The sequence below is a fragment of the Manis javanica genome, chromosome 2, assembly GCF_040802235.1.
Source record: "Manis javanica isolate MJ-LG chromosome 2, MJ_LKY, whole genome shotgun sequence".
In the NCBI taxonomy this organism is placed as follows: domain Eukaryota; kingdom Metazoa; phylum Chordata; class Mammalia; order Pholidota; family Manidae; genus Manis; species Manis javanica.
Genome location: NC_133157.1, coordinates 90,448,967 through 90,461,901, shown reverse-complemented (window position 1 = coordinate 90,461,901; position 12,935 = coordinate 90,448,967). Strand labels below are relative to the sequence as shown.

The following is a 12,935-nucleotide window of genomic DNA, read 5'->3' as shown; positions in this document are numbered from 1 at the left end:
GGCAGAACCGAATATTGCATCCCTTTTGGCTATACATTGACTATTACAACTTCCAACCCTTTCCCTAATGAAGGGCACTCTACTGACCTTCCTCAAAGCAGGCTAGCCTGCTAACATTGGCAGCATGCACCCTGATACCCAAAGCCACACTGCCACCCACTCTGTTAGTGGAGGTGTAGGACGGCAGGGTCACTGAGGCTCCAGGAGTGGTTCGGTCCTGGAGAGACCCTGGGAGCAGTTGGGAACCCAGGCTGGGTTCTGCACACCACAGGGCTAGCCTCCTACAATGATCCCCAACAACAGGTTCAAACAAAGGCTTTTTGGTTTTATTTTTTTAGAAAACATACATGGGACACAGTGAAGGCCACTAACTGAATGAGATTGAATGCACTAGTTCCCTACGGCTGTGAATCACCTCACTGCTATCCGGCCCTGGGGTACGTATATGAATGGACAGACATATGTATGAATGACACGTTGGTATTAAAGCTGATCCTTTTTTTTTTTTTTTGCATATGTCAAATGAACACAAGTATCTCTTGGGGAGTATTTTTCATTCAGATTGCTTGAAATTTTTGTGTTATCTTAAAAGGGATTTGGGGTTATCATGCAAGGTGTTACAAATATTAGCCAGGGAGCCCCAAAGCCCTTCAGATAGGAAGCTCTAAAGTCATTTTGTTACCTACGTGAAAGTGTAACAGCCAACATTCTGGCTCTCTGAAGCCCTGCTCTGTTTTCTTAACCCAGTGCACACTAATGCTTAACTTTTCTAGAAATGCCCTGGGTTTTCTCAAGCTATTTGATAAGAGAAGGTCCTTTTCAGTGATGTTAAAGAAGGCAAAAAAATGCCACTGGTAAGCATCTCCTTATAAATAGGATTTATCTCATTAGTAACAAAAATGAGGACAGTCTTTGGTCAGTACATGGGGATCCCCCGGGCCCCACGGAAATGTTCCTCATTGAGGGGCACTGGCATTGGGTAACAAACGGGAGTCAATTTCTCTTCAAAAATTAAATGAAGATTTCTCTTCCCCTTTTTACTCAGGCAAATTTCTCATCAAACCTAACAATCTCTAAGACCTATGATGTGGGTTTACCCAAGTAAGAATCCTCTTGAAGGTTGTCTCATTTTTGCTTCCCAAAGAGCTCAGCACGTCAGCTGTGTCAGTGAGAGCTCTACACATGTGTGTGCTCCCCTTCATACGTGTGTGTGGCTTGCAGAGTCCTTGGGAAGGACAAAATGCCTTCTAACTAATCCCTGTTAAGGTGAAGATACAGGGTCAACCTCCATTAAAAAGTAAGCTTAGAGCATCTTCACATTCCTCTGACGAATGCACAGCAGGAGCCTCATCTGATGCTTCAGCTGCCCTAAGAGTGCCTGTCAGGGTCAGCTTTCGAGAAGCCGGGAGATGCTCACAGCCCCAGCGATTCAGCTGTGACCACACGGGGCGGTGGGGGCGGGGGGTAGTACTGACTTGGTGCTTTTCTGATACAGAATCAAACTCAACAAGAGATCACAGTGCCATCTCGTAGGCCTCCACGACTTCAAAAGAAACTGCTCACTGCACTCGTGGCCAGAGTGCCCACATGCACAGAAGGCTGCTTCTGCAAGCTGGAGGTGACACAGGCCAGGCGTCCATCCTCCAGCTCTCCCTTGCGGGTCCTCTCCGGGTTCTCTGGGGACACAGGCTGCTGGAAGACGCTGGCTGGCTTTTCTGTGATTTGGAAAAACCCCAAAACAATCATGTAATCTGGCTAACTTGGATTTTGGATGAGCTTATGACTCTGTGGAGAAGTGAAGCAGCCCCCTTGGGGACAGACACTACTGAGCTTAGGGGATTTCTCCAGGATCTGTCAGATGTCAGGGTGTCTTGGGACTGTTTGGGGTCAGACCCCTGCATCTGAGACCAGCTGTGGACAAACCCCCTTTATGGGAATTTGGGCATCCAAAACGTGCTTAACACCAGACTTCCCATCGGTCTGAGAAATGGACCGGCATGTCCACCTCGATCGCACTGTATCCTTACTCCTGTCCTTCCATCAGAAAGTACTTGGCCAGCCTGTTACATAGCTGTGCTGGCAGCTCCCACGTGTACCAGCAGTGGACACTGGGAACACGAGCAATCCGCAGCACAGACGTGGTGAATACACAGCACATGGTCCATGCAGTCGGCACTGCGTGCAGCTGCCACATACTGTACCCACATGGGGACACACCCTGGGCACCATGTGCCCGCCTCCTTCCCTCTCTGGGCATCAGGGGGAGGCAGCTGATGAGGGCAGCAGCTGGGCACCTCCAGAAGATTCTGGAGCTGAATTGGACAGGGCATGCTGTCTACACTGCAGAGGGCTGGCAAGTCCTTGGGTCCCCTCCTTGACAGACGTCCACACTGGGCAGGCTTTAATTGCTGACAAGTTAAACGTCCTGTTCACAGCTCTGGAAGAGGCCCAGACACAAGGCCTGCAATAAATAAGGTCGCAGCTGCAGAGGCAGGGGTTGGAGGACCCCGCTCCGGGGAGCAAACGCCCTCACTAGCAAAGGGTGCCATTGTGCAGAGTCTCGTTTCTGTCTGTTATGCAAGGTGAGGCAGCTGTTTGCGGAGGGTCTTCCTTGTTCTTTGGGGAGGGGCTGCTATTATTGCTACCGCTGGATTTGCTTCGGCTGGGGTCGAGCGCGGGCCGGGTGGGTGAGGAGCGGGCACCCCGGCCCCTGAGCAGGCAGGCGCACACCAGCCGCAGGAAAGCTCGCCGCATCTCCTTGCTGGCCAGCGTGTAGATGACGGGGTTCATGGCCGAGTTGAGCACAGCCAGCACAATGAACCACTGGGCCTTGAACAGGACAGCACACTGCTTCACCTCACAGGCCACGTCAACGAGGAAGAGGATGAAGAGCGGGGCCCAGCAGGCGATGAACACGGTCACCACGATCACCACGGTCCGCAGCAGGGCCAGGGAGCGCTCCGAGTTGTGGGGGCTGGCCACCCTGCGGCTGCTGGACTTCACCAGGAAGTAGATGCGCGTGTACAGGACCGCGATGGTCACCAGGATGGCCGTGAAGATGCTGATGCAGAAGGCGATGTATTTCTTGGAATAGAGGGGCAGGATGGTGGAGCAGTCCGGGAGGTGGTGCAGGCAGTTCCAGCCCAGGATGGGCAAGGCACCCAGAGAGAGAGCAATGAGCCAGCACATCCCGATCAAGAGAAAGACACGGTGCCTCTTATTGGCGTCGTAAGGCCTCATTTTGATCATGGTCAAGTGCCGCTCGATAGCAATGGCCAGCAAGCTGCAGGTGGACGCTCCGAGGGCCACGAACATGCTGCCTTCCCGCAGGAACCACACCGTTGGGGACAGGCTCAGTGTCTTCTTGCCCGACATCAGAATGTTGACCTTGTAAGCGATGCCGGCCAGCAGGTCAGAGAGAGCCAGGTTGCCAATGAAGAAGTACATGCGGTTGTGAAATTTATTGTTTTTCCATATGGCGATCAAAACCATCAGGTTCTCCAAGACAATGAAGCTGCAGATGATCAAGAACAGCACAGTGGTGAGTGTGCTGCCCTCAGGGGCGTCTCTCAGCCTGCCCTCCAGCTTGCCCACGTAGTTGTAATGCCGGTGCAGGGTCTCATTCCAGGGGGAAAGTCTGGGGAGCGCTGACAGGACAGTCGCCATCACTTGAAACTCACAGTGGTTGCCTCCAGGATCCGGCAGAGGGCGCCCTGGGAACGTCCATCTCCAGAAAAAGCACAGCAGCTCAGGCTTCATCAAAGACCCAGGCCAGGCCCCAGCCGGTGCTGAGTATAGGCTCCTGCTGAAAGATCAGAGAGGGGCGCCAGAGATGAAGTACCTCCGCATATGAGAGGCAGCAATAATGAAGCTGGAGAAAGGCAACAAAACACTGAAGCATTTGGATAGCCGGTGGTGTAAGGTCCCGGAGAGGACCCCTCCTAAGTAACTGGGACCGAAGCAAGCACCTTGGTGTCTGCAGCTGCCCCGGAGCAAAATCGTGCATGGATGTCATGGCTACTCACTCGGGTAACGATGACATACAGACCCAAATAAAACTTCTATCCGGAAGCCTCACAGCACTTTGAAATGCTCCCCAGTCCAATAACAGTAACCTGTTACACCCAGTCACCGGGAGAAAATCAGGATTATCTTAGGACAAAAAGGAGAATGGACTCCAAAAGGCACCTGCCTGATTTCTGAAACCTTCCTGGTGAGTCTGGAGTGACACCGTGGGCAGCACCCACCTCACTGATGGTATCCTCTGGCTCCAGGGCCAGGGATGGAGACCGGGTCCAAATGGCCCCCAGCCGTGCATGGCACAGAGCCCTGAGGCTGGACCACATGGCCAAGGAAGGGCCAGCCTAAGGCCACGCACAACCTATATGGCCGCTTCTCCGGTGAGCAGCTGAGCATGGAGCAAAGGTGGGAGGGAACACAAGTTTGTGAAAGTGGCATCAGTTTCTCCCGCAATCAGAGGAGGGAAAAGCAAGGGGTAGCACACAGACTTTGAATCTGGCTTAAATTCGGTTTAGATACAGCGTCTAAACTCCCAAACCTAACTCGGCGCACATGCACTACAACGACAACTCGGGAGCACTAGTGAGATAGTGAAGGTGGGGAGCCCAAGGGCCAGGCCCTCGATGGCTGAGTCGTACCGTTGCCCCCATCTGGGTCTCCGCACCCTCACCATGGTGATGCTCATCGCCTCCTGTGACATCCACAGTGGTGCAGACCAGCTACCAGAGACACAGCTCTCCGTGGACTCACTGCTTTTCAACTAAAAGGACTATTTAATTAAGAGCAAATGAGGTGAATTCAGAACAGCCTGCTGTGTGTATCCAGTGGAAATTTTCTTTTTCACTTTTGTGATGTTGAAGTCACAGATCTGAGCTTGGTTCAGATACATGGACATCTGGACTCTGTATTTTGGGGTGTGGTGGGGTCTGAAGTCCTCGCCCACCAGCTCATTCCCAGGTGCCAGTCAGGGCCAGAGAGGGCCTCGGTTCCTGGAAGGAGCAGGGCTCAGCGCGGCAGCTGCTCTGTGGAAGAGGAATGGGGGCTCCAGCCAGGGCTCCCGGCCCTTGGGCCCACCTCCACCAGACTGGGGAGCTGGGGTTCTGAGAGATCGGGAAGGGGGAGTCCTCCACGTCTTCACAGCGATCTCTTCCACATCCGGGAGCTTCCATGTGCTACATGTTCTGGAAACGCACAGGCCCTGGTGTCTGAGCCGATGCCTGTGCTCTGCCTGGAACTGCCCCCTGGCCCTTTCTCGGCCCCCGTGACAGCTGTCTGAGGCCGCAGAGGACTTGGGGGTCAGCCTGAATGTCAAGAGTGGCAGAAACTTCTGTAACTTACAAAGGGAGGAGCAGGCAAATTCCAAGGCTGGGCTGATGATGAAGGGCTGGGGGAACCTGCCAGCATCTCCCCCCATTACAGTGAGCCCCTGGAGGCCACACAGGGCCTGCAACCCAACTATGGCCTACGCAGGCCAAGGGCACCTTGCTGCCTTGTGCAGAAGGCAGACCTCCCCACCAGTTTGGACGGCATCCCAGCAAGGACAACAGACCTTGTCTGCAGGAGCCCCAGAATTGGACAGGCCACTCGATGGCAGCTTTCCCCCAGCAACCCCTCCATTTTCATTTAAATCTTGTCTGTCCCTCAAGCCCCAGGTCAGATTCTTCCTGCCCAGCCCCTGCTGACTTTTCTCTGAGGCTGTGTAACACTTTTTAAAACAAATTGCAAGTTGTCTCTTAAAAGTTAGAAATAGTTATGGCAGCTGACAGTCACTGAGCCTTCTGCCTGGAGAGGCTTACTTAACGCTCACAGACTCACAGCGCCTGCAACGCTCATGAGGCCAATAAGTAAATTATCGCTGCTTATCTGCTCATCCCTACCTGCCCGTGAGTGGAGAACCCATGCCCGGCTTTGCCAGCTGGGCCCTGGGCCTCGAAGGCACAGGACAGGTAGCCCATTAGCATCATGCCCCAGAGTCAGTCCCACCTCCTGCTGAGCAAGGCGCAGCATCCCCACGCGGGCAGCACCATCCCGCACCACACGTGTGCCATCCGGCACCCCAAGCACACAGTGGGCTCACCAGCTGGCCAAGGGCCTCCATGTGCTCCCCATGCCAGGTGGCCTGCTGCCATGTCCAGGTGGACACCCCTCCACTACGCCACATCCAGTTTGCCTCAAGATGTCTCAGGGACATCGGCACCCCCATCAGGGGTTTCTGTCTCAGAAGCAATAATGGCACATCAGTGGTTAACATGCTGAGTCATGAAGGTAACTGAGTTGGCACCCGAGCAGTCTGAATCATAGGAACACACCAGTAGCCCCTAAAGGGATGAGGAGCAGACATCACACGTGAATTTACAACCAAGCTGGGGAGGAGAGCTCCAGGCATCACTTCTGAAAGGGTCAGAATGCCCAGAACATCCAAAGCTTGTCTTCAGGAAGACTCCACGGAGACTTACACACCTCCCAGCCCCGCCAGACACCCCCAGCCCATGACTGTTCACACAGCACGGAGAAGTGAGTCCCCGTGAAACTGCTGTACCCAATTCACAGGGGTAAGAGAGGAGGAAGCCCACACCAACCCACATCTTCTTCTTCTCTCCCTGCAGGTGCAGAGTTGATGGAACCAAGCAGAGCAGAAGAGCGAGTGAGCAGTGAGAGCTGAGCAGCAGGAGCACCGCCACAGTGCGGCAGAGGGCCTGTGCCGGGGGCCTGCCGGAACCGGGGCTCTGGAGGGTGAGCGTATGTTCCCATTGATACTTGATCTGTCATTTCCCACAATTAAATACTCATCACTCAAGAGGCATAATCTTTCAGGAGACTGTGAGGTGTGATTCTGCACGTTTTGGGTAACTAGAAGGTATCCCACTCTGTTTGGAATCTAAAAGCTGCCTTTCCTCGGATTACCAGCATTAGAAAGTTGGCCCCATCTTGACAGTTTAGTGCTGGGCAAAAGGCCAGACTGATTTTGGGTGCGTCTGAGCATCGTTCTGTGTGGCCAAAGAATCTCAGAGGAGTTCTAGTTCCACCATGAGGGGGTGCAGCACAGACCTCGAGTTTTTGGGAAGAAGGCAGTGCCCCTTCCCCATGCCAAATCTCCAAGAGCCTTCCAGCCCTGCTCAGGGCAAGGTGGGACACCAGGCCTCCCCAGCACATCCATCCTGCACTGCCGTGTGGGGCACTGCACTCCTGGCAAGAGCCTGTCCCAACCCACAGAGAAGGGTCCTGACACAGCACCCTGAGCTCAGCCCCTGTAGCCACTCCCCACCCCATGGGACTGTCAGCTGGGCTTCTCACTCCCTCGAGTAGTGCAGCCTGTTCCAGACTCCACATAAATGGAGCACTGAGGCACCCACTGGCCCTGGCGCCTCCCTCCCAGCTGCACACTAGTGCCAGTCCTGTGCACAGATGTGGGGGGGCAGTGACTCCACTGCGTTGTTCCCATCATGTGGACAGATGGACCACTGTCTTCACCTACAGACATGGGGTGGCCTCCATGCCAGGGCTCACACGCTGTGAACCAGTGCTCCGAGGGCCGTGGAGGGCATCCTCACAGTGAGAACCCACCTGTATCTCCTTGGGACACTGGATTTCCAAGCACTGGTGCTGGTGTCCAGGATGGGCTTTGATGTGGATGGTCTCTGCAGGGGCTCAGGGCTCAGCCAGCCCTCCTGCAAACTGGTGTTTGTGGGGAGCTCAAGTCCCCACCGAGAGCAGGATTTACACAGAAACACTTACATTTTGTTTTAAAAGATGAGTGTCTGGGGTTCGTAGCAGCCACCACCTGCCTTTACCTCGTAGAAACCTGATCACTGCTTACTTTCCATGAGGCCTGATGCTGGAAAACGTGACCAGTGCCGACCATCTGCATGTCTTCAGAGAGCCGGGGCATGGGACGGGAGACAGGATAGGGGTGCTTGTGCTCACTGTGGCCTTCCAGATTCCCAGAGGCCACACCCGTGAGCAGGCCTGGTTTGGGTCCATTGGCAGGGCTGCACCCCCAAGAGCTGCACTCAGGTGGCCTCGACCCCTGCAGCACCCTCTGCCTCACGCACCATGAGTGAGGGGTGCCTGCACTGCACCTGAGCAGCCCTGAGATTACTCACCAAATACCATTATCTAGGAAGACTGCACTTTTGCCATTAAATCGGGATCCTCGAGGCTTTTCAACACTAGCAGTTTCCCTTTTTGCCAAGAAGGAATAAACGCTTTCTAGAAGGTGGCTCCCTGTGTGTCACCCAGGTCAGACCCTGCTGTTCCAGTCATGTGTCCCTCCCCTCCACCCCTACGGGGTGTGTCCCTGGGGAGGGGCAAGCCCGGGTTGGCCGATGAGTTCCAGATGTGCTTTCTAGGCTGGTCATTCACTCTCTACACACGTCAATTTGAAAAATAAACAAACTATAAAAAGAAGAAAAAAAATTAAGGAAAATATTTCCACAGTCTGGGGTCTGTCTCCGTCCCTCCCCCATTCTGCAAAGGCAAAGAAGAAAAGCACAGTAAGACAGTGAGAAATTTCTCCCGGCCAGATGTAGGCTGTTGTGCTTTAAACGGCATGTCCTCCCGGGGAATCAAATAGTTCATCCTCCAAGCTCAATTAAAGCACTAAACATTGGCCAACAGGCAACATTTCTTGGAAAGTCAAGATTTTTGCTTGCTTAAAAGAATTTAGAAAGGAACTGGTGAGTGGCCATTGCTCTGTGCCCAGCAAATTCCTCTGCTGAGAGCGTTTTCCCTCGCTGCGGATTTCCTAGGCGATCTCACTCCGCTTTCAGAGGTGGTCCAGGCGGGAGGCTTCACACACAGCCTTGCAGGCTGCGCTGTGCTCCAGGCCCAGTAACAGAGCTCCTATGAGCCCATGACTACCGTCAGGCTTTCTGCTACCAGTGGCTTTTCCACAAGGTATCGCCTAGGTCAGCAAGGCTCAGGGTTAACCCTGGAGCCCAGGGCCTGCCTCGGTGGGGCTCTCCTGGGTGCCCAGCTGGCCCACCAGAAGGGAACTGCTTCTGACACAGGAGGGCTTACTCTCTTTGCTTTTTAAGCAAGCTCCTTTCAACCCCCTTCCCTGTGCTCTTCATCTAGATGGTGACAAGAGTGTCACCAGCATGCTTTAGGGCCAAATGGCTAGTATGCTAGCAGAATGCTGGAGTGTTAATCTGGGGCTTTCCTGAAACAAATGGGAAGTCCTCATGCCAGAGGAATGGAGCGGCGTCTTCAGGGCCAGACAGCCTGGCTGACTGACTCAGGACTCTCTCTCCATTCACGGTGCTGACCAGATGCCAGATCGCCCAGCCGGGGACCATATGCTGCACCACACAACCTTGTCCCTGATTTACCTGACCGGCCTCTTGCCTGCGCTCTTACAGATGCAGCTGCAATTTCTTAAAAATGGAGTGAAAAAAGCAAAACAAAACAAAAGTGACTGTGTGGTCAGTCACTGTAAGAACAATCACTGAAATGTATTAACTGAAACCAGACCGGATTCCACTCAGGATATCATATTATCTCCAAGAGCTTATGAAAATCTCTTAAGGCAATTAATTAATGGCACAGAAAACATATAGCAAAGAAATAATATGGAATGGCTCCAAACCTAATAAAGGAATCACTAAGCCAAATGTGAGAAAATAGGTTCTGGCTAAGGTTTTGACCTATTGTGTCTGTGGGTGCCTGGCCAGCTATGTGTCACGGCATCTAAGTCATGACCCAAAGTCCTGGCAGAAAAAAGGGTTCTGTAGTAGAGAGATCCTCAGATTTTCAAGATGATGGCCTGTTCAAATTCTCACACTTAAAAAAAAAAAATACACACATATGCCATAGATACTGAAGCATCTGTAGGAACATGGAAGCGATATCATGGAATTAAACGAGTTAGAATTTCCAGAGGAAGGAAACGCAGTCCCAGAATTTTGGGAAAGTCATTTAGCCAATACTTAAGGCTCCTTCTGCAGGAAATGGGGGTTCCACATGTGGCAGAAAATTAGGAGAGTCATGCACTTAGGGAAATTCCCAAATGCAAAAAGGAAAGCAACATTTTCAAAGATGAAAACTGGCTGAGAAATCATTCTGCCCACATGGGAGGGGAGGTTCCTCAGGGCTGACTTTGCAGGTTAGGTCTCTGGCCTCAGGTGACAAAGGCAGTAGGCAGCAGGTGCGACATGACCTGTTGCTGAGAAAACCCAGCATGCGGTCAGTCCTTCTGTGGCATTATTCATTCTGGTGCCGAGCTGTGCACCAGCTGAGAGAGAAATTGTAGGTCCATCACTTCCACTGCTCCTGAGCGCAAAAGACAGCCCCCCGCCACCTCTACCAGCTGTGGGCACGGCCATCCTTGTTAGTCACACTTCTGCAGAACCTAATCCTGTCCTGGCTCTTTCTAGGACTTTTCATAATTCCTAGATTAAACAGTGCCTGCAAGATTTTCATTAAGAAAGGAAAGAACGTTGAAAAAAAATTCAGAACAGTGTCTGCCACCTCTAAGGCCCAGACTCAGAAAGATGCCTAATTCTGGAAGCACTCAGAGCCTCAGCTCCAGGTGCAGCAAGGACCTTCCATTTTCAAAATATCTTCCAGGAGAACCCTGTGTTCACACTGCTCCCCTTTACCTGCATAGCAAAGCGTGTTCCTTTTAAAAATCCAACAAGAAGCCCCCCTCTTACATCTAAACATAAAAACCCACCAGGAAATGTCACTGGGAGTATCCAGTGCCAGAGAGAGACACTGACCATTTGCAGACAGGGTGGCTGAAAAGGCGAAGCTCGCCCACGTTCCCAGCATCTGGCTCAAGGCCTTGTCCTGCACTTTCTCCAGGCTGTATCCCAGTTATGAACGTGGCATACTGATTTTCCGTGGGTGCCTCATTATTGCATTGTACTGCCTTTATCTTCTTGAGGGATTCTGACCGGCCCTGCTTGCCTCATTTCAGAAATAGAAGGAAAAATGGAATTTTGTGGCGAATGAAATTAAAGAGAACGATTTTTTCCCCAATAGAACTGCAACCACACACACCCCGAGTCCCCAGTTCGCCATAATGTGAAGTCTCCATCCTGGGAGGGCGCCTAACTTTTTAATTGTCACAGGAAAACCACGGGTGGAGCGTCTCCTTGAAGAGCCACCTCTCTTCCCTTCGGGTTATTAAGACGCAGCTGTTCTAACTGCTCCAACAGCAGCTAAAACGGAGCCACCCCCTGTCCCGGAGCCGTGGCGAGGTCACCGGAATGTACGGGCTGGAGGAGGGGGTAATGCCCAAGTGGTGCGCTCGCCCGCACAGGCTCCTGTCGCGCCCGGGATCTGCTGGAATTCAATGTGAACAGTGGGCCGGCCGCCCCCACCGCACCCCCGGGACCGGCGCCCTGGAGCGCCCGCTCACCTCCATCTGGAAAGGGCGCTTCGGGCTCCGTCCTCCGCTCACATGCAGCCTAGGCTGGGACACCAGGGTAATCGGGGGACTTGGGGCTCGTCCCCGGGCCGCGGGAATGCAGCTCGGGTAGTCCAGACACCGCGCTCGGCGCCGAGTGCCTGTCGCTTGTCCCCGGCCCGACCCTTTCAGACTCTCCGCTCGCCGGCCCCAGCGCAAACTTCCCCGGAGGCCCGCGGGCGGGGCCTGCGCTCGGCCGCCCGCCCCGCCCCCGGCCCCTCCCCAGCCCCTCCCACGCCAATCCCTCCCGATCCCCAGTCCCCCACCTTGTCCCCGGCCCCTCCCCACCTCCCAGACCCGGGCCTACCTCCCCGCTCCTCCCCACCGCCCAGCCCACACTCCCACCTCCCAGTCTCTCCAACCCCTCCCCACCTACCCCATCCCCGCGCCCGCCCCCTCGCGGGTCCTGCAAGGCCTCCCGCGCCCTCCCGTCTCGCCGCTCTTCGGGGCCCGGCTCGCCCCTCGTCCCCCGCCTCTGGCCGGCCTGCGGACCCTGCTCCGTGCGTGGGCGAACTCCAGACTGTCGTCCCCGGGGCCCAGGACCCAGCCGGGCCGGTCGGAACAGGGTCAGGGTCGGGCTGGGCCGGGGCCCGCGGCGCCTGCATTGCTGTGATGGTGGTTCTGCCATTGTTACCGGCCCGATCGGTCCTCGTCCGCCTTCACGGGCGCTGCCTGTGGATCGACGCCGGGCAGACCCCGGCGTGCCCAGCTCTCGGACCCGCCGGGCGCCCGTGGAGTCGTCCCTTGGGTGTGAATAGAAGCTTACCTTCTCCGGGGGCGACTGCGGAGCTTTCATTTGGAAGGGAAAGTGAAGACCGGAGGGAGGGAACGAGCACCGGCCCAAGAGCTTGCGGGTGTGGGTGAGGCAGAAGGCCTGTTAGCCCGCAAACCGTGCCTTGAGAGCAGCCAGGTCGGGGGCTGCGTGGCCACCCGGAGCCGGGTGCGGAGCCTTGAGGCAGGGACGCTTACCTGCCCCTGATTTGCGCCCTTGCCTCCCACGGAGTCTCTCCGCGAGCCTTCCCCCTAGAGCCACACGCAGATGCTTATTTGGGGCTGCGTAGCCCAATGGGCAGGAGAGCACCCGCCCCTGGTGCGGCCTTCTTTTTCTCCACCCTGAGCCCTGGATACCCTGGGGGCTTTCCCTGGCTTTCCCTGGAGCTCAGGGGAGGGCTGGCGTTGCCCTTGTGCCCACTTAATCCAGTTGCCTGAGCTGTTCCGAGCCCCTCTGCAAAGTAGCCTTCCAACCTGGCCTGGTGTTTGTTCCCTGCAATCTCTGAGAAGCCGTTTCTGTTCCAAACTGCAGGTGGGACCGAATGTGCCTCCACTTCCCCACTCCTGCAGCGTCAGGCCAAGCAAAGGAGAGGAGGGTCTGTGCTCTTTGGCGGCTCGCAGGGGGGGTTAATGCAGCGCGCTGGCCACTGTGGCTGCACCTGACCAAGGGGTCAGCTGGCTCATCAACAACCCGGCTCAGTAGTGACTTAGCACTACGTTAATTCACCACTGG

The 12,935-nt window shown here is 54.8% G+C and overlaps 1 protein-coding gene across 2 annotated transcripts; it reads right to left on the bottom strand.

The window, feature by feature from the left end:
• Positions 1-304: 304 nt before the first annotated feature.
• LOC118970797 (sphingosine 1-phosphate receptor 3-like) lies at positions 305-11,596 on the bottom strand. Of its 2 annotated transcripts, none has more exons than XM_037009750.2 (2): positions 11,384-11,596; positions 305-3,805 (listed from the first exon to the last, which is right to left on the bottom strand). In XM_037009750.2, the coding sequence occupies exon 2, from the start codon at positions 3,757-3,759 to the stop codon at positions 2,533-2,535; it is 1,227 nt and encodes a 408-aa protein (XP_036865645.1). In that variant the 5' UTR covers positions 3,760-3,805; positions 11,384-11,596; the 3' UTR covers positions 305-2,532. The 2 variants fall into 2 exon arrangements, with proteins under 2 accessions (XP_036865645.1, XP_036865646.1); XM_037009751.2 differs by having other exon boundaries at positions 305-3,802.
• Positions 11,597-12,935: the final 1,339 nt, after the last annotated feature.